The sequence below is a fragment of the Eumetopias jubatus genome, unplaced genomic scaffold, assembly GCF_037043125.1.
Source record: "Eumetopias jubatus isolate StellerSeaLion01/CBP00866 unplaced genomic scaffold, mEumJub1_p1.0 scaffold_10, whole genome shotgun sequence".
NCBI lineage: Eukaryota > Metazoa > Chordata > Mammalia > Carnivora > Otariidae > Eumetopias > Eumetopias jubatus.
The window spans coordinates 23,569,537-23,591,033 of NW_028274816.1; the positions used below are offsets into that span (position 1 = coordinate 23,569,537).

Genomic DNA, 21,497 nt, shown 5'->3' on the forward strand with positions numbered 1-21,497 from the left:
GGTTAAGAATATTGTATTATTTATACAACAGAAAATAACAGTTAATGTCTTTTTTTGTGTGTGTTAGGGTGGACTGCGTAGGGATATTGAAATTGAGGAATGCTGATGTTGAAGCCAGAATAGGAATTGCTGGTTCCAAGAAAAAAAGCACTCGTGCCAGATTGGTTTTTAGAGTTAATATCACAAGGAAAGATGGCTCCACTTTGACACTGCAAACACCCTCTTCTCCGATTTTATGTAGTAAGTAAGAAAATATATATTGGATTGTTTTCATCTTCTGTTAATTTGCAGACATCTCTAAATTTCAGATGTATCATATGCTCTAGTTTGTGATCTTGCAAAACTTGAAACATTTTAAAAAGCTGTAGTCAAATTTTCTAGACTAAAAGGTGGATAATATCAAATAATTTTCTAAAGATGTATAGCATTTTGTAGTTCCCTATTATCATCACATACTAATTTTAAAAGTAATTTGAGGGGGCGCCTGGCTGGCTCAGTTGCTCGAGAATGCTACCCTTGATCTCAGGGTCGTGAATTCAAGCCCCCCACATTGGGTGTGGAGCCTACTTAAAAATTTTTTTTTAATTTTGGAAAAAGTACTTTAGGGGCACCTGGGTGTCACAGTTGCTTAAGCTTTCAACTCTTGAAAATCAGCTCAGGTCTTGATCCTCAGGGTCATGAGTTCAAGCCCCACTCTTGGGCTCCATGCTTAAAAAAAAAAAAAAGAAAATGTACTCTGAATGGTTTACCTGAAGTAAATTGAAAAGCCAAAGGATTTTTTTGCTGCATCTTTATTGTGTGATAAATTGCTGTGATCCTAAGTCTATTTTCTATTAGAACAGAAGAAACACTAAGGTAAGCAGAACTTTGTAAATATACAGCTGTTGGAGTTCTGATTACAAATTATGGCATTAAATTATAGTGTTGGGAAGTGGGAAATGAAATTTTTATTTTGCTAATCTTGGCATAGAAAGTAAATGTGTGTTTGTGTGTGTGTGCACGTGTGTGTTTAGATTCAATCATGTTGTTGTATGTGCCTCACCATATATTCTGGTTTCCCTGTAAGAAGTATTATTACAAGTAATAAATAGGAAAAATTTTTCCTTTATATGTCACTTAAGAAGATTTTCATTGAGTGTAATTTTCTTTGGCATTGTGTTTTTGTAATTTGTACCTGAATTCAGAAGAGCAGAAGAGACGCAATTCCATTCAGTTGAATTTCCTTTGGGTTGTTTTCTGTATTCTGACCTTGCTACCCCTACAGAACCTTTGTTACTGTATTTTAGTTTTGTCAAATTGTTCATCCTTTGTAAATCTTATTTTTCCCTTTCTTTTGATTCATCTTTGAAATGATTATATAGCCATACTCTAGCTTAGCAAACACCCTAATTTTTTTTTTTAAGTACTAAAATATCTTTCTGATGTCAAGCGAGCTCAGTTGGATTTCTCTGTTTTTCATTATTATGACAAATTTGTGTTGATACTAGTATTTCCTTGGGCTATTTCTGGGTGATGTGCAATTATAAATAGACTGCTTTTACAAATCATAGATTCCATGTCCATTCTATTGCATTTAGATAGGGACAAAATAAACAATCTGTAGATGGTTTATTGAGTTTTAAAGCTTTTCTAATTGGGGTGCTCCAATTCTGGATTTACTAATTCACGGTATGTTCCAACTTGACTCTTAAAGGATGAATTTCCAATTTTAATGGTGTATTTGCAGTTCTTTTTTTAAGTGATCTAATACTTTGAGCATGACCATAGCCACTCTCTGAAGGCCAGAGCCAGGAGATGCTAGATAATTGAGATCATACTGCTTCAGCAGAGACTGCGAATTGGTTGCCAACTTTAATTATTTGTTCTTTCTTTCATTAGTGTGTTCAATCATTTCTTCATTTTCTTTTTCATTAAGCTACTGTTAAAGTATAAATATAACTGGCTAAAGATGGTAGAAAATACAAAAGAACTGGAAAACATAATTTTCTGAAATTTTTCATCTGTAATTATTATCATTTGTTAATTATCACTGTTAATGATAATATTGTCCACATTGCAAAAAAGTGTATCTCTCTGGGAGGTGATGTGTGGGGTAGATTTGATGGCCCTAAGAAGCAATGGAAAGGATATATGGCCAGTGATAAGAGTTAACATGCTTTGAACTCTGACTATGTTCCAGGGATTTTGTTAAACACTATAAGCATTGTATCATTTAGTCCTCTCTGTTACCTCATATGGATTCCATTCTACAGTTGATGAAACTGAGACTTAGAGTTATTTACTCCCTCAAGGTCACATAGCTGGCAAATAGTAAGACCAGGATTCAGAGCCTCTGCTTTTAGCCACTATGCTATATTGTCATTATAATCACTTAAAATTGCAGTGCTAAAACCAAGTTTAAACAATTCATTTCATCCTAGCCAAAGCCTCTGGATGGTTAGGACTATGGTTACAGCAAGAGATTGTTAGTGAACTGTTTCCTCTACCTAGGAGATTTATTTGTGTCATTTAGACTTTTTATGAATTGAGAAAATAGATCTCTGTTCATATTGGGGGATTTTACTTGAATACCTGTATTGTCCCTTCCATTTCCTTTTGTAGAAGTCATTTATTATGGAGGTGTAGGTTATTTATTTTTATTTTTATTTTTATTTTTATTTTTTTTAAAGATTTTATTTATTTATTTATTTGAGAGAGCAAAAATGAGAGAGAGAGAGAGCACATGAGAGGGGGGAGGGTCAGAGGGAGAAGCAGACTCCCCGCTGAGCAGGGAGCCCGATGCGGGACTCGATCCCGGGACTCCAGGATCATGACCTGAGCCGAAGGCAGTCGCTTAACCAACTGAGCCACCCAGGCACCCTGGTTATTTATTTTTATTCCTTTAGTTGACTATTTGTCACTTTTCATCTGCTTAGAGAAACTGGATTAGATAAACATGATCAGTACTTTCTTTGAAAGAAAGGGGTACCAAAAATGATGTGGTTTTGCCATTTGTGACAACATAGGTAAATCTACAGGGTTTTATACTAAGTGAAACAAGTCAGAGAAAGACAAATACTGTATGATTTCACTTATATGTAGCATCTAAAAAAGACAAATGTGAATAAACAAAAAGTAGAATAAGACCTATAAATACAGAGAACAAACTAATGGTAGCCAGGTTGCTGGGGGATGAGCAAAATGGGTGAAGGGGAGTGGAAGATACAGGCTTCCAGTTATGGAATGAAAGAGAATAAAAGGTGCAACACAGGGAATATAGTCAGTGGTATTGTAGTAGCATGGTGACAGATGGTAGCTCTACTCCTGGTGAGCATAGCATAAGGTATAGAGTTGTTGAATCACTATATTGTACACCTGTAACGTAACATTGTGTGTATGTCAGTTATACTCAAAAAAATTATTTTTGAAAGAAGAAAAAATAATAAAAAAATAAAGGGGTACCTTGACAGTAATAGTTCCCATACTTTTTAAAAAAAAATTTATTGTTATGTTAATCACCATACATTACATCATTAGTTTTTGATGTAGTGTTCCATGATTCATTGTTTGTGCTCCATGCAGAACGTGCCCTCACCAGGCTAACCCGTCCTCCCACCCCCCTCCCCTCTAGAACCCTCAGTTTGCCTTTCAGAGTCCATCGTCTCTCATGGTTCGTCTTCCCATACTTCTTTTAATTTGCAAATTATGCAAACTATGATAGTTTTCATAGTTATTTCTTTTTTTAAGATTATTTATTTATTTATTTGACAGAGCATAAGCAGTTGGAGTAGCAGGGAGAGGGAGAAACAGGCTCCCTGCTGAGCAGGGAGCCCAATGCGGGGCTCCATCCCAGGACCCTGGGATCATGACCTGAGCCGAAGGCAGTTGCTTAACCAACTGAGCCACCTAGGTGTCCCTTTATTTCTTATTAATGTTATTTTTATGGACTTTGATACAAACAGGTTTTTTTCCTTTAAAAAAAAACTAGCTTAAAATATTTCTAATAGTAATTTCTATGAATATCAATTACATCTAATCATTTAGGCAAGAATCTAAGCTTCCGTTTTTAAAAATATTTACTTATTTAAGTAATTTCTACCCCCCAACTTGGGGCTTAAAGTTATGACCCTTGAGATCAAGAGTCGCATGCTCTTCTCCCTGAGTCAGCCAACCACCCCTAAGCCTCCTGATCTGTACATTGCTAGTGGATCAGTGATTTGATTTTTTGAAAACCCTATCATTCATTGTATGTAATGAATGTCATCATTCTTTGTTCAGAATATAATTTTAATTTGATCTTCATGGGTTTTCATTAAATATACTACCTAGCAGTCTGTAGATTGATCAATCTTCTGACAACAAGATGAAATCTTTTTAAATTTTTATTACTTTTTAGGGGCATCTGGGTGGCTCAGTTGTTAAGCATCTGCATTCAGCTCAGGTCATGATCCCAGCGTCCTGGGATCGAGCCCCACATCAGGCTCACTGCTCCGCGGGAAGCCTGCTTCTCCCTCTCCCACTTCCCCTGCTTGTGTTCCCTCTCTCGCTGGTCTCTCTCTGTCAGATAAATAAATAAAATCTTTTTTTTTTAAATGTTATTACTTTTTAATTACTTTTGTTTAAATATTAAACTAGATGTACAGGAAAAGACATTAACTTCAATATTACTTTTCATAGTATTATTTTATCTATGTCTTATACTCTGTGGTTTATAAAGCACTTTCATGTATGCTGAGGTCTTAGGAAGTTAATAAATGTTTCCCTTGTAATTGGAGTTAGACACATAGGAGTTAGAGAAATTGAGATGATACTGCCAACTTGACTACTGATAAAACTGTTAGAAGGAGGACTTTTTCATCCTAGAGTAGGATACATCCGTCCACCCAGTCAGAGCAGCCTTCTACAATTGCAGGCCTCTTATCAACAGGCACAAACCATCTAAAACGTATGCTTTGTGCATGTAGGCAGTTGCAGAAGAGGGAGGAAGGAAGACTGGGCTAATCATGCCCAAGCCCTGGTTCCAAATCCTCTGTAGTTAAGTCATTCCTCCTCTCTAGTACTAATTGAAAGGAGTTTCCTATTAATAGTAGTACTGCATTATCCCATTTGATCTTGACAACAAGTCTGTTATTAATAAAGTAGAAATGATTAGTTTCACTTTAATAAAATAGGGACAAACTGTTGAGAGTAGGAAATGATAGATAAGAGATAATCTGATTTTTTTGTTCATTGTTTTGAGCTGATATCTACTATAAAATATAGGAAAGAATTAATTTTTATCAACTTTAATAGTGTTTATACTTTTTAAGTTGTATAGCTTATAATTAGGGTTTTGGCATATAGGCATTTAATTATCTTAAATTCACATAAAATTATGGTCATGCTTTCTGTCCCATAATAGACAGCTGCTTTTTTTCTTTTGTAATAGTTTACTGAGCTATAATTTGCAAACCATGCAAATGAGCCTTTTAACGTGCACAGTTTTATCATATTCACAAAGTTGTATGACCATCACCATTACCTAATTTTAGAACATTTTTATTGCCACCAAAAAAAGAAACCCTGTACTTCTTAGCAGTCACTCTCCATTCCCCTGTTATCCGCGACCCTGGAAACCACTATTCTATTTTCTGTCTCTATGCATTTGCCTATTCTGGACATTTTGTATAAATGAGATCATACAATAGGGGCACCTGGGTGGCTCAGTTGGTTGAGCAGCTGCCTTCAGCTCAGGTCATGATCTCAGGGTCCTGGTCTCCTTGCTCAGCGGGAAATCTTCTTCTCCCGCTCCCTCTTCCCCTCCCTCTCTCTCTAAATGTGTGTGTGTGTGTGTGTGTGTGTGTGTGTATAGAAGAAGTGGTAAGATTTGAAGTTAGTAGAGCTAGGCAAGATCTGTTTTATAGGAACTTGTGTGTTGGGCTAAAGAATTTGAATTTTAACCTGACCACTTCAGGAAGCGTGAGGCTTGCACTTAGGCTTTAGAGTGTGGGGATATGAGGGAAGAGGAAAAGTAAACATATAAATAATACACAGTGAAACAAAGGGCCCAAAAAATCTTTTTATTTAAAAAATTTAAAATAAGGGCGCCTGGGTGGCTCAGTCGTTAAGCGTCTGCCTTCGGCTCAGGTCATGATCCCGGAATTCTGGGATCGGGTCCCGCATCGGGCTCCCTGCTCCGCGGGAAGCCTGCTTCTCCCTCTCTCTCTCCCCCTGCTTGTGTTCCTGCTCTCGCTATCTCTCTCTGTCAAATAAATAAATAAAATCTTAAAAATAAATAAATAAATAAAAAATTTAAAATAAGAATGTTTGTTCCATTATGGGTTCCTGGTTTATGTTTATTTCCATGAATATAACCTTTATGACAGGTTTGAGTAATTGGAATAGAAAGAGAAGTAAAAAGGAAATAGGTTAGTAAGAAGGGTTAGAATTGGAATGGGAGGTAGAAGGAAACAGGAAGATGAGAAGGGAGGTAGAAGAGGAAGAGGGGCCAAAAGGTGATAGAGGTGGAAGGGAGGAGAGGAAACAGACACTTGATCTTCCAACTAGAGACACTCAGTGGAAAGAAGGCCTATTGCCAGAATTCATGTTGTGCTTTATGACATTGAAAAAGAAGGTCTGCTTTTACTTGCTGGTTTAACAATGGCCATTGGATCCATTATCTGTTTTTGTTTGTTTGTTTTTGAGGGGATGGAAGAATTTTCCCCTTTTATATTCTTGACCTATTTCTATTTCTCCAGACAATACAGGTATACGTGTTTTGTTTTGGTATATTGTATATATTATTTGGTGATACTATATCAAATTAAGAATATCAATTTTCATACTTTTTTAGTATCTACCCTCCTATGCTAATTTTTAAAATATAACAAAATTAATTACAGCTTTCTTCACAATAATGTATATTGGATTAAATCTGACTGAATTTAACAAGTGTCTACTTCCCTTATTTCTCTGTATCCCACAACTTCAGGAAAAGGATAATATCATTGAACAAACTTCCCTTCTCTTCACAGACATTATTAAAAAGCTTTACTAATTCTTTTGACATGCTGTTATTTTTCAGTATTCAGATATTCATTAATTTTTTTCAACTTTATTTTTGAGCTGCTATTTGAAAAGCATCTAGAAGCACATTGTTTTTATAATACCAGAAAAGTGGCTGCTTTTTTTGTGTTAAAAATTTTAAAACAGTGTGATCACTTTCAAGAGCTGGCTTACTAATTACTTAAGATAAAAATAAAATAGTTAATGCTTAAATAATACTGACTTTAGTTCTGTTTAGTATGGTGTCTGGGCTGTTAGGTAACCATTAAACTTTTTAATAGAAAAGACCTTTTAAGGTCAAAAGTTAAAAGTTCAATTATCTTGAACAGTAACAGACTAGTTCTTTGTGTAATGTAAGTACAGATATATAGAAGATATATACACGTACCTTCAGAGGATCCTCATTTGGCCATCATATGCCCTTAATACATAAAGGGAAAAAATGAGATAGAGAAAAAAAAAAGTTTTGATAAGCATCAGTGGAATGGAATTTCCACATAGTATTTGGAAATGGGGGGAAAGTTTTTATACTTTCCATTCATTTCATTAATACAATATATCCATATAATTTTCACCTCTTATTGTTTTCTAATCAAAATAATATTTACTGGGGCTCCTGGCTGGCTCAGTTAATGGAGCATACAACTCTTGATCTTGGGGTTTTGAGTTCGAGCCCCATGTTGAGTGTAGAGATTACTTAAAAAATCTTTTAAAAAAATTTACTGTGTTTTTCTTGAATATCCTTTAAAAACAGCTATCTAGTTCCAGTGTTACTCTAAAAAGCTATAAATAAGTTCAGTTAATTCTTCATTTAAAAAGGGCATATAAGGGGGCACTTGGGTGGCTCAGTCATTAAGCATCTGCCTTCAGCTCAGGTCATGATCCCAGGGTCCTGGGATCGAGCCCCGCATCGGGCTCCCTGCTCCGTGGGAAGACTGCTTCTGCCTCTCCCACTCCCCCTGCTTGTGTTCCTTCTCTTGCTGTGTCTCTCTCTGTCAAATAAATAAATAAAATCTTAAAAAAAAAAAGACCAATTATCTATGAAGTATATGTTAAAAAAAAAAGGGGGGGGCATATAGGGCACCTGGGTGGCTCAGTTGGTTAAGCGACTGCCTTCAGCTCAGGTCATGATCCTGGAGTCCTGGGATCGAGTCCCGCATCGGGCTCCCTGCTCAGCAGGGAGTCTGCTTCTCCCTCTGACCCTCCCCCCTCTCATGCTCTCTCTCCGTCTCTCATTCTCTCTCTCAAATAAATAAAATCTTTAAAAAAAAAAAGGACATATAATTGCCAGTATTTGACGACTAACAGTTTCCATTCTCTTCATACTTTAACCCTGTTAATGGGTTCTAACCAGTGTATATGGGTATACATTCACAATTTCTTTTAAACTCTTAGACATTGCTAAAAGTGTCATTTGCCATTTAAATATTTAATAAGGACAGGATACTTGTTTATATCAGTAAGTGAGGCTAAATGCTGCAGTAACAAAAATACTCAGTGGCACTCAACAACAGTTCTATTTGTCCCTCACTTTATGATAATATTGGCTGTGGTTTGGAAGCAGGTCCATTCTCTTTACTCTAGGATCCAGGCTGAAGAAGCTGCCCTTACCTAGGACATTGCCATTTTTGTAGTAGAGGGGAAAAAAGGAAATAGTGGAACCATGTGAGGTTATAAAAGCTTTTCCTTGGAATTGGCATATTATTTCAGTTGACATTTCATTATACAAACAAGTCACATGGCCAGTCCTGATGTGAGTGGAGCAATAATTATAGCCTTTCCACAAGGAAGGACCTAGGAAAAGAGAGGCAGTGAATATTTTGACAATAAAAATTTCCTATATGGTATTACTATAAAGATAAAATTAACTATTTAAATATATAAGTGTCTACGGAGAAAAAAGTTAAACTTTTCCTAAAGTTTAGTGGACTCTTTTATTAATTTAGAAGTTGGTGAGTTATACAGCCAAATTTAAGTTTACCTTTGCAGTGCTTATGTTGTGAGGGTTTACTAAAACAACGGATAGTGTAATCTATGTCAAAGTGCTTAACCTCTTGGGGAGCAGTTTTTTGAGTACTTAAAAGGTATTTATTTGCACCAGCATCTCAGAGAGTATTTTGGTGGAAAACTAGTCCTTAAGTGTCAATAAGGAAGAATGTTTTTGGAGTCAAATATATTGGGGAACCTATATACTGTATTCACTTCTTGGATATTTATAGTGTTTATCAGAATATTAAATACTTGGTGAAATCCTTTTGTTCATTTAGCTTTGCTTTAATCCATTATTTCCCAGATTTACTTGACTTAGGAATCTGTTTTGCTAAGCAATACCTATTAAATTTTCTTAAGGAAATCCTGGCATGAGAAAGTTGGTAGGCTAATTATAATTTATTCATTAGATGTGTGCCCTTGGTATTTACAACTTCTTTGTTTATTTTAGTAGTGGTCACTTAGTCTTTATGCACTAGTTTTTCAGTTATTCTATTTTTTAACCTCATGTTATCCTAGTTCAGGGAGATCCTCTGATAGAAAAAACTATTCTGAATTGGATTCAGTCTGTTTTTAGGTGTTCTTTTGGTAAGGAGCCTCTGAGTCCTGGGTGTAGATCCTTAAAGAAGCCCTCAGTACCACCCAGAGGAGATAGTGCCTCAGAAGTCTAGTAATTGCAAAAGCATAGCTGACATTTTTGAGGTTAGGATTGTGGGACAAGCTTGTTTTTAAACAGAATTTTTTTTAAATATGATTAAGACAATTTTTTAAAAAATTATTAAAACTAAATGCACATTTTAAAACTCGTCTATTATTCACATAACAATAAAACAAAGATGGCATATAATAAATTAAAACCCCATCTTAGACATTAATCCATCCCTACAAAATCTTATCAGAGTTATTAAAAATTAATAGGATTTTCCTGGATTTTTCTCTGTTAGGGTGAAAGTTAAGTTGCAGAGTAAAGGAAGTCAAATTTAGGGGTCAAAAAAGACAACTTCTAGAACTGATTTTAGAAAAGAAATAAGTGTTGGTGGTTCTTTTTATGGAATGCTTATGTGTACCCACAGCTCAGCCAGCAGGAGTGCCAGAAATCTTAAAGAAAAGCTTGCATAGCTGTTCGGTGAAAGGAGAGGAAGAAGTATTTTTAATCGGCAAGAACTTTCTGAAAGGAACTAAAGTTATTTTCCAAGAAAATGTTTCTGGTAAGTAGGCATAATATTGGTATGGAGATTGTCACATGTTCTGCTTTGTTATAAAGATATATAATAGCTACAGAGTAAAAAAAAAAAGTTTCAAAATTTTAGTAAATTATTGTTTTTATTTCAATCAGATGAAAACTCTTGGAAGTCAGAAGCTGAAATTGACATGGAATTATTTCATCAGGTATAATTTAAGCCTTTTTGTAGTTTAATTATTTACTCTCTGAGAAATTCAGTTTTGTTCTGAAATTTTCCTGAATCAACAGATTAAATTTCTTCTTTATGTGGGATTCATATAAATCATTTAAGTTTCTTTCTTGAATTTCTGTAACTGAAAATTCCACTGATACTAGAAATGACAGTTTTCTATTTTTAAAAGTTAGAAGCATTAGTAAATTATCATTGTTAATAAATGAGACATTTATTTCCTAATATTTGTTTTTTCTGAGGATTTGGATTATCCTAGTCTACTATTTAGTTAAATCAAAGGGAAACTTATTTATTGAGTACCTGCTGTGTCAGGTGTTTTATGTTTGTTACCTTTTCACAGAGGCACTGTTTGTTAAACTTATATTAAAGAGTCTGTATTTGTAGGACCTCACCATAAATTGTTTTCAAAATGACAAGGAAAAAGAGGTTGAAAACAAGTATAAAAAACTGGCTTAAGAATTAGAATGTAGAAAAAAAAAAGAATTAGAATGTAGAACAAATAGTACCAAATTTACAGAAGTTGAGACTAGCAGGAAAGAAGGACAGATTTATGAACAAATCAGATAGAAGGCATATGCAGAAGAATAGCATATATAGGTATAGATCGTGGAGAAAGAACAGCTTGCAGCAAAGCAGGGACAAACTAATGTGTAAAATACCCAAAGCCTAAAATTTACCATTAAATGCTGATGGGAGTAGAAAAGAGCACATGAAAACAAGCAGAGAGATGGAAGAGGCAAAAATTAGAGACTCGCCAATTTATCAAAAAAGTTTATAATTTTTAGTTTTTAAATTTTTTTATTCCTTTTTATTTTTTAAAAAATAAAATTTAAAATATGTATCCAATAAAATACATTGCCAAACTCAAAGCTGAGGGCACAGTGTTCGCTCATTTCAGATAGAAGCCACAAGTTCAGGTATCTCCTGACCACTCTCAGTTTTGAACAGTTGGCTTCAAATTTAGGGTTTCCCACTCCCCACTTAGATCTGCTAGAATAACTCACAGGACTGAGGAAACACTATATTTAATTTCAGTTTTATTATAGCAAAAGGCCACAAATCAGAACCAGCCAAAAGGAAAGACAGACACATAGAGCAAGGTCTGGGAGGTCCCAAAGGTGAAGCTTCTGTTGTCCTCAGGATGCCTTACATCTCAGCACATCTGTGTGTGACAATATGCAAAGTATTATCAATCAGGAAACTCACCCAAGCCATTGGTGTCCAGAGTTTTTGTTGGGGCTCAGTCACATACTGCTCATGCAGCTCACCTGTAGTCTCCAGTTCCATCAGAGGTTGAAACTGATGGGACATTTGAAAGTCCCCTTCATAAATCACATGTTAGACTGTCCAGTGGCCAAAGCCCCTAGTCAGAGATATTCCTATCAGGCAGGAATTTCTAGGGTCTTAAGAGATTACCTTTCAGGAGCCAAGGACAAAACTAGACCTTAGGGTAAAGTTAATTCTTCACAAAATAGTATCCTATGAAGTGGAGCTTCTTACATACCTAGACAAATGCTATATAGAAAGTTTTCCTCTGGCTTTATGCTACTACATGCTGTGAAAAAGAGATACTAGGACATAACAGTCATTCCTTTGTCACATATACTGTTGGACAATCTCTGTCTTAACTGAAGTTATAGCACTTAATTTGTTACTAACAGTCTTTGTTACCTAAATAAGACAAGTCACTTTTGTGCCCCAGTTTTCTAATCTATAAATTTTTACTAAATTATTTGAGAGGTTCCTTCCAACTCTGACATTTTATGATTTCTTGTATAACTTAATTGATCAGACCATTCCCACTCCCCATGAATCAACAGTGGCTTCCTCTCGAGGACTCCCAGAGGTTAGGGGCAATGTATTATGACTCTTCTGTGTTCCTCATAATATTAAGCACTTAACAGATGTTAGTTCATTTTATTCACTTGGAAGAAAATGAGGACTCTGGGGTCTGAGGTTCCTTATTCTTTTTGAAGGCACTTCAAACCCTGATTTCAACCAGGCTCTCACATGCCTATAGTTTTGGTCCTGACTGAAGCTTAATTTATCCGTGTAATACTTCTATATGTGCCACAAACATGTTTTGTTTTCTGATGAGTTGGTTACATTAATGTAAACTCCTTTGCTAGTAATATTCTGTTACAATTTCTCTTCCTTACCTTATCCTATGACTAGTTCTGGAGACTGAGAAACTTGCCCTGTACATTATATAAAATATTAATTAAGATAGCCCCAACAAATCATAGTCTTAACTTGCTGTTTCATGTAGAACTTAATGTTAAGAAGTCTTTGTTTCTTCTCCTCCTCTTCCTCTTCATCATCTGCCTCCTTCTTCCTCCTCCCCTTCTTCCTCCTCCTCTTCTTCCTCTAACTTTTCCTCTCCCTCTTCCTCTCTCGTTCTTTCCTTCCTTTTTTCCTTCCTTCTTTACCTTTGAGGCATGGGGTAGTTAATATTCTTAAAACACTTTTTTTCAGGGTAGTTATGCCAGCTACAATAGATTAAAGAAGATTAATCATAAAAATAAGACATGGTGGAATGGAAAGGAATTAATGTCCTTATTTGGTGGCTATATCTAGAGGTCCTGGGGTTTTTGCAAGCAAGTATGTATAACAAACTAAAACATGATCTTTCATTAAGTCTGTGGTTCTGCTGTTCATTTTTAAATTTTAATCTTTTTCAGAGAGCTTTCTGTCTTTTTTTTCCTAAGGGACTTTCTGGGAAGTGTTTTAAAATGGGATCACAGTGGAGATATAAAGAATCGATCCAACAGATTATATTAAAGGAAAAAAACCAAAAATTAAACATTTAGCGGTGCCTGGCTGGCTCAGTTGGTGGAGCATGTGACTCTTGATCTAAGGATTGTGGGTTTAGCCTCTGTGTAGAGATTACTTAAAAAAATAAAATCTATTTAAAAAAAAATTTAGAGGGAAGGGTACTCAGAAAACAAAAGAAAAGAAATTGTAGTCCATAAAGAAATATCAGGACTATACAGAAAAGCTGAAAGGACCTCTACAATATTAAAAAATGACCAAAAGATGGTGTAGTAGAAAACACCATTTAAAGATAACTTTGCGAATTGCCATTTTCTTACTGTGATAACTATTCATTTCCAACCCCAAAATCAACTCCTCAGGTATTAAACTTTTTTATTATTTAAAAATTTAAAAGTTGAGGGGTGCCTGGCTGGCTCAGTCAGAGGGGCATGTGAATCTTGATCTTGGGTTTGTGAGTTCAAGCCCCATGTTGTGTGTAAAGATTAAGAATGAATAAAACTTTAAAAACAGACTTAAAAATTGAGATTAATGAAGTCTGAGAAAACAGTTCTTTGTTTAATATCTGTCTCTTCTATTCAAAGCCATAATATGTCTCAGGCACATGTATACCAAATGTGGTAAGCACAGGGTCATTATATCTATTACCATTTTAACAATTTCAGATAAATTCTGTAGGAATTACCTATTAAATATATACAAAAGATATAGATCTTAAAGATCAATCTCTAAGATCTCTTTTACATATATATAGATAATATACAGTCTCTCTCTATGAATATGTGTATATATACATATAGTCTTAAAGATAAGTTGGTTTTGAAAGCAAGAGTTTTACAACTTGAAATATGGAGGTGATTTAAAAGGAACTAAGAGCTAAAAATGGGTATATTAGATACTAAGAAGCATACAATTTGATTTGAGAATAACTTGTTCTATAAAACATAAAATAGGTATTAGGTATCAAAAATACAGTTGTGTAGATTGTTATTTCTCAATCTTTAGTCTTCTGGGTTCTTTCTATTATATTCTTTAGAGGGAAAGAATAAAAAAATAAGGAGAAGCTTTGGAGTTTTGGAGAAGATGGAATTTTTAGTATAAATATGGAAAGAAAGTTCTTGAAAGAAATGCCAAAAGAGATCCTCAGAATTTTTGGGAACATCTAGACTAAACAAAGGCTTGAGAGTTTAGAGGTTATATATTTTCAAATGATTTTATTAGGAATTTTGTTTTGTTATGTGTCTCTAATTATTTATATGTATATATATCCCCAACTGAAAAATGAATGTGGCAGTGATAAATTATCATTTAGGAGAATGAAAAATATCTAGCACCATTCCTTATAAGTTCTAAAAAAGATTATCTGCTGAGAAGAAGAAAATTGTTATTTTGATTCCAAGCAGATTTTTCTAAGAAGTTAAAATTAAGATTGCTTCTATTTTTACCCTAGAGAACATTGAACCTGCTCCAAGGACCTCCCAGCCCTTTGTATATTTTACCTGTATTGTGCTCCTAGCTTAATGGTAGTTAATTTCTCTTAATTTATTAAAATAGTATATAAAAACAACTTTGTATCACTATTCATAATTTACTTAGTTTTTAATTCAAATCACTTATAGAATTTCTAGATTCAGATTGAGGGAGTACAAAGGAGTAGTATCAAAATAGGTTCATTTGGTTTTTTAAAGGTTTCATATTAGGTTTATTTAACTATGCTCTCCAATGCAAGTGGAATAAAAGCTTTTAAATAAAATATGCATCAGACTTTTAGATACTAAATCTGTTGCTGATTACCAAGAAACAAGATTTTATTCAGAAGAATAATTTCAATTACAGAATTTGCCAAATAATTTTAAGACTGGGAGGATACTTCACAAGTCTATCCATTCAGCTGTCTCTTTAACTGTAGGTAGGACTGCTTTGTGACATGGTTACAGTGCTTAAACAAAAGACTAATGTTAAGAGTAGACAGGATTTTAAAACTATTTATTAGAAGTTGGATCAGTGCAAATACATTTTTTGATGACTTCATGTGCATTTGAATATGTGCTTTCAGATTTTTGTTCCCCAATATCTATGAATATACATATGTATACATGTTTTTTCATCTGCCTTAAAAAGTGATTTTTTTTTTTTGAGATGGCTAACTTGCCTTAGGAGGCATAATGCCATAAATCAGAAGCTGTTTCTTTATTTATAATGTGACTATTTCAGAGAGTGTTTTAAACCGGCTTAAAAACAAATTTAAGTTCACAAAAATTGAAACCTTGACCTTGGTCCCACTTGTCACTTGTTCTGTCAGCTGAGTCCACCAACTGTAGTCTAGCTAAATAAAAAATGTCATCAGACTCATGCCATCCTCGTTTGTCAACATTGGCCTCCTGCTTGTCGCATCCTCAGTAGAAAAACATAATCACTGCCCCTTAATATTCCTTCCCATTACTGTAATATACTAGGGAAGAAGAGCAAAACTCATATGTGGTTCATGGTATCCTCCAAGAAGATGGAGTCCCCTTGAGTGAGTGCTGATGAAGCATTTATGAACTTTTTGCTTATGAGGATGATTCTGCCACTATCCCGACAAAAAAATAACTTTGCTAGAGTTCGGGTATGCTGAACTCTATTTGACTTTAAATGAGAATTAAAGTGGTTAGGAAGCAGTTGTGAACTGCATTGCGAAGTACATCTCACAATTAATGTTTTACAAAACATATAACTGACATTGTGCTTGGTGGACATATTTTTTTTTCTCAAAATTTATTCATTCTTTTATTCAACAAGTACATTTGAGTGTATTTGGTGTAAGGTGCTTAAGAGTGGATATAGAACAAAGAACAAAACATCCTAGGTTCTTATGGAGCTTAAATTCTTGTGATTGGAGAGAGACAAAAAACAAATACAGTAATTTCAAGTGGTGATAAATGCTATTTTAAAAATATACAAGATTATGTGACCAGGTTGGGAAGGGGTGCTACTTTAAATAGGATGGTCATAGAAGGCCTCTCTGTGGAGGTTAACATTTTGAATAAGACCTGAAAATGGGTTAGAAACTAGCCATTTGAAGAGATGAAAGAATATTCCAGGGGGAGAAACCAGCAAGTAATAATGACTGTGAGATAAAAAATGAATTTAGTGTGTTCAAAGAATGGAGTGAGAAGGTCATTGTGGCCAGAGTATAACAAGCCTGGGGGGAATGGAAGAGAGATACAGTTGACAGGAGAAGCACCTTGTAAGCCACTGTAAAACATTAAAAGCAATTTTAAGATTAATGTCCTGATGCCTATGAAACCTGATCTTTAAACTGCATTTTTTTTTCTAGTCAGACTTTTTAGGCTTTACAGCTAACAGAAAATGTACTTAATTATAATTATTTCAAATTTTTAATTTAAATATTGCTCCTTTTTTAACTCTTGTTATTTCCTTTAAATTTAGAATCATCTTATTGTGAAGGTTCCCCCATATCACGACCAACATATAACTTTGCCAGTATCAGTGGGAATATATGTAGTGACCAATGCTGGAAGATCTCATGATGTTCAGCCATTCACTTACACTCCAGACCCAGGTATGTCAAAATAAAAAATTCTGAACTAAAATCATTAATCAATTTCTAGTTCTTTGGAAGCATATTGAAGACCAGCCAACCAAGAAGAAAAAGTTGTGTGCTAAGATGAATTGATACTAAGGACATTATTTCCTAAGAAGATGGCCACCTGTTTTTACTCTTGCGTTAAGGGTATTATTTCTGCCTATGCTCTAATAGTAAAAAGAAAAACTAGGAATGCTCTGAAGTCCTACTCTTCAGAATTATATCATGCAGATTACTTCTTAGTAAGAATTACCATTCATTAAGTACCTCTTATGTGTGGAAAGGTCAAAGCGACAACCTTGGGAAACTTAATAGTTTAGTCTGTGACTGGCTTATAGGATGCATTTTGGGAGAGGTGAGAGATAAGCTTGGATTGATAAATGATAAAATCACAAATAGAGTTACATGCATGTAACAGATCCTAATTCATGTAGTAGTCAAAAATATCAAAAGACTACTGGATTTTAATAAATATTTTAAATATAATTTCAAGCATCTAGGTAAAGTAGTTACTTCAGAAACCAAAGCAATAAGAACACTTGAAATGTTTATAAGTTTAAAACATCTCTGGGTAAGAAGTATCTTAAGAATTTTTTGCCTAGGGCGCCTGGGTGGCTCAGTTGGTTAAGCAACTGCCTTTGGCTCAGGTCATGATCCTGGAGTCCTAGGATTAAGTCCCACATCAGGCTTCTGGCTCAGCGGGGAGCCTGCTTCTCCCTCTGACCCTCTCCCCTCTCATGCTGCTTCTCTCTCTCTCTCTCTCAAATAAATAAATAAAGTCTTTAAATAAAAAAAAAAATCTGTTAAAAAAAAAAGAGGGGCGCCTGGGTGGCTCAGTCGTTAAGTGTCTGCCTTCGGTTCAGGTCATGATCCCAGAGTCCTGGGATCGAGCCCCGCAGGAAGCCTGCTTCTCCCTCTCCCACTCCCCCTGCTTGTGTTCCCTCTCTCGCTGTGTCTCTCTCTGTCAAATAAATAAATAAATTCTTAAAAAAAAAGATTCTCTCTTTCCCTCTCCATCTGCCCTTCCCCACATCCCCGCTCACACACTCTTTCTCTCTCTCTCTCTCTGAAAAAAAAAAAAAAAGGAAAAAAAAGAATTTTTTGCCTACATTCATTTAGTTGCCTGGAGAAGAAAAGCCTTTTCCTAGCAAAAGTAGGGAGAACATTTTGGAAAATGAAATTCTTCACCTATTCCATTGACCTAGGCTTAGTTTCTGCCATGTTTACCATTGGTTCAGTTCATTCCGGTCTCAGGCACACTTCAGAACTAGCAGTACTTCCATGTTTTTAAGCTTATCATTTATGTTATTCCCAAATAGTTCAGGATTCAGTGAGGTACAAAGTGAATAATGGTGGCCAGGAAAAAAAAGCCCTGGCAAGAAAAAGCGATGGAAACGGTAGCTAAGACAGAGTTATATCTAGTCCTGATAATTACTTTCTATCACTTAATGTATCTCTCCCCTTTTTAATTTTTTCTTTTTTTTTGTTTTTTAAAGATTTTATTTATTTATTTGACAGAGAGAGAGAGACAGCGAGAGAGGGAACACAAGCAGGGGGAGTGGGAGAGGGAGAAGCAGGCTTCCCGCCAAGCAGGGAGCCTGATGCGGGGCTGGATCCCAGGACCCTGGGATCATGACCCGAGCCGAAGGCAGACGCTTAACGGCTGAGCCACCCAGGTGCCCCCTCCCCTTTTTTAAAAAATTATGTCTGAATTTCACAGCATTTGTTCATTATCCACCAGTTTGCTACAAAAGTATGCCATAGTATATAGCATTAATGAAATTAATATTTGTTTCAGAATAAAAGATCAGCAGTAAAATTTTCAGGCAGGAAAAGGCAAAGTTTAGAAATGATATACTGGTTTCAACAAAAATAGGAAAGAGAAGATACTCAAAGACCAAATATTTGATTGTTTTCTTTCTAGAAAGGTCTCAAAAATCCAAGAAAGTTTGACTTAAAACTAATGATAGTTAAAGCATTTTAGTAACTGCTAATTACTTAAATAGTGGCATTTAATATTTTTTGTGAAGAGGAGCTTACTCATGTGGGGAGAAAGCTGGCATAATTGATACAGAAGAACATTTTTCCTAATGAGCTTCTCTATTATCTGTGTGGGAAGGGACGAGAGAAGTGTATGTGTGTGGTCAGGGAATAGCCTTAAAGATTTTGCAGTCCTGAAAATACTGACATTTTGTGGTTGTTTGTTTTTATTGATTAATTACGAAGAGCATCAGGACTTTGAAGTACTTAGCATTAGCACTAAGAATCCTCATTTCTAGTGATACATGCTGATGATTAGAAATCTCCCTTTGAAAAATTGCCGGATAAAACAGCTTTTAAGTCTTCTGCATATACTAATTGACTATCTTTGGCCACATTTAGGCAATCATTAACATATGTTTATTCTTTTAAGTTTTTCCTTTCATGTTTTGTATTCAGTAGATAGCAATCGCTCTCAGAAACTCTTAATAAAATAAATACATAGTATGCAAGTTGTAATAGGACCTCATGCTTCAGTTTCTGCCTTTATGTTATAGCTAATTAAAGAATCTTCTTATAATTTCACTTTTTTGTGTTTTATAAAATATAATATTTTCAGGTGTACATGAGAGAGAATATGATTTTAGGAGAACTTGGTTATAGAAAATTTGCACTATCTCATTATGATAAACCAGTTGCTGTTGTGATTCATCTGGGGACTGTGGTTAAACATTTGAATATTCATGATGCATAATTATAACAGCAAAAACTAGGCCTACCCTAATATTCGCAAGTCAGCGTAAAAATGGCAATATTATACTATTTGTCTAAATATTTAAAAGTTATAATTAAACTAGCAACTTAAATATATCCTGTCCTCCTAATTTGACTAAGATACTTTCATATCAATCTGGAAGACGAGATGAATTTAGGATTGTCAGAATGCTTGGGAGTTCCAAGCCGAATATGGTAAAATGAGGAAAGAGGATTCCCCACCCTGCCAGCCTTCTTTTCCCTTTCTTTTTTTTTAAGATTTTATTTATTTGAGAGAGAAAGCATGAGGGGGGCAGGGTCAGAGGGAGAAGCAGACTCCCTGCTGAGCAGGGAGCCTGATTTGGCCTCAATCCCTGTACACCAGGATCATAACCTGAGCCAAAGGCAGTCGCCCAACCAACTGAGCGACCCAGGCACTCCTTTCTTTTCCCTTTTTCAACTTCATTCTATACCTAGGGAGTGCACCAACAAGTGCTTCCAAGCTCTGTTCGCTCTGTAGGCCAAAGACTATACACATAGTCTAAAATAGTTATGCAGAAAATTTGGAGATCTTGGGTACTTGGTACATGGTCTAAAAGTAGGATTGGGGCAAGGGTTCAACATAAATTGGCTCTGCACACTTTGCCAGACAAGAGCCCCTCTAAAGCCCTCTGAGTCTAGTATTGCTAAAAAATACATTGCATCTGTATGTTCTCAAGAATTTAGATACTTTGCAAGGCCATAAAACTTTGTTTCATTGCTAGTTAGTCCCCAAAGCTTTTACTTCAGTCTATTAAGGCACATAAATCACATTAACTGTTTTTTGTGGTGACTCAGCATTGGTGATTTCTGTAAGAAATGAAGGATATAATATTTATTCATTTCTTTGTTGCTCTAACAACAACTGACTAAACCTTGATTTTAAAAAGTCAAAATTTAGGGGCGCCTGGGGGCTCAATCTGTTGGGCATCTGCCTTCAGCTTGGGTCATGATCTCAGGGTCCTGGGATCGAGCCCCACGTCTGGCTCCTGGCTCAGTGGGGAGCCTGTTTCTCCCTCTCTGCCTGCCGCTTTCCCTGCTTGTTCTCTCTCTCCCTGTCAAATAAATAAATAAAATATTTTATAAAAAGAGTCAAAATTTAAAGTGTTTTCAAAGATTAGTTTCTATTTTAAAATCTGTAATTGTTGGAGCACCTGGTGGCTCAGGTGGTTAAGCATCCAACTCTTGATTTCAGCTCAAGTTATGATCTCAGGGTCATGAGATCAAGCCTGAGTCATGCTCCATACTGGGCGTGGAGCCTGCTTAAGATTCTCTTTCCCCTCTGCCCCTCCCCACCCCACTCACACAGGCACTTTAAATAAATAAATAGGGCGCCTGGGTGGCTCAGTTGGTTAAGCCACTGCCTTCGGCTCAGGTCATGATCCTGGAGTCCTAGGATCGAGTCCCGCATCAGGCTCCCTGCTCAGCAGGGAGTCTGCTTCTCCTCTGACTCTCCCCCCTCTCATGTACTCTCTCTCTCTCTCATTCTCACTCTCTCAAAATAAATAATAAATAAATCTTTAAAATAAATAAATAAATAAAATCTGTAATTGCTGGAATTAATGTTATGCTTTAAAATTGTGGATTTCTTTTCCATTCAGTTCCCTATATTTGTTGGACCTCCTATGTAGCACACTAAGATAAATTATTTAACTTCATTCTTAGATGTGTATATTTTGTCTTTTTATTCACAATTAACTAGCTCTTTATAGTCTCTTTATCATTTCACATTGTCATGTCAAAAATAAGAAATAAGGTGGGGCTCCTGGCTGGTTTAGTCGGTAGAGCCTAACACACTTGATCTTTGGGTTGTTAGTTTAAGGCCCACATTGGGTATACAATTTACTTAAAAATGAATAAATAATTAATAAAATTTTAAAAGAAATTGCAAGTAAGGTGACTCAGTTCCTATTCTGAATAAGTTAGGGAATATAAAA

General features: G+C 35.4%; 1 protein-coding gene across 6 annotated transcripts in view; it reads left to right on the plus strand.

The window, feature by feature from the left end:
* The window catches only part of NFAT5 (nuclear factor of activated T cells 5), a 120,530-nt gene that overhangs the window by 78,023 nt on the left and 21,010 nt on the right, over positions 1-21,497 (plus strand). For all 6 annotated transcript variants that reach the window (XM_028091618.2, XM_028091627.2, XM_028091654.2 and 3 more), the window contains 4 exons: positions 68-240; positions 10,086-10,220; positions 10,349-10,401; positions 16,632-16,764. In XM_028091618.2, coding sequence (XP_027947419.1) covers positions 68-240; positions 10,086-10,220; positions 10,349-10,401; positions 16,632-16,764 — 494 coding nt within the window. The remainder of the gene's footprint in view (positions 1-67; positions 241-10,085; positions 10,221-10,348; positions 10,402-16,631; positions 16,765-21,497) is intronic.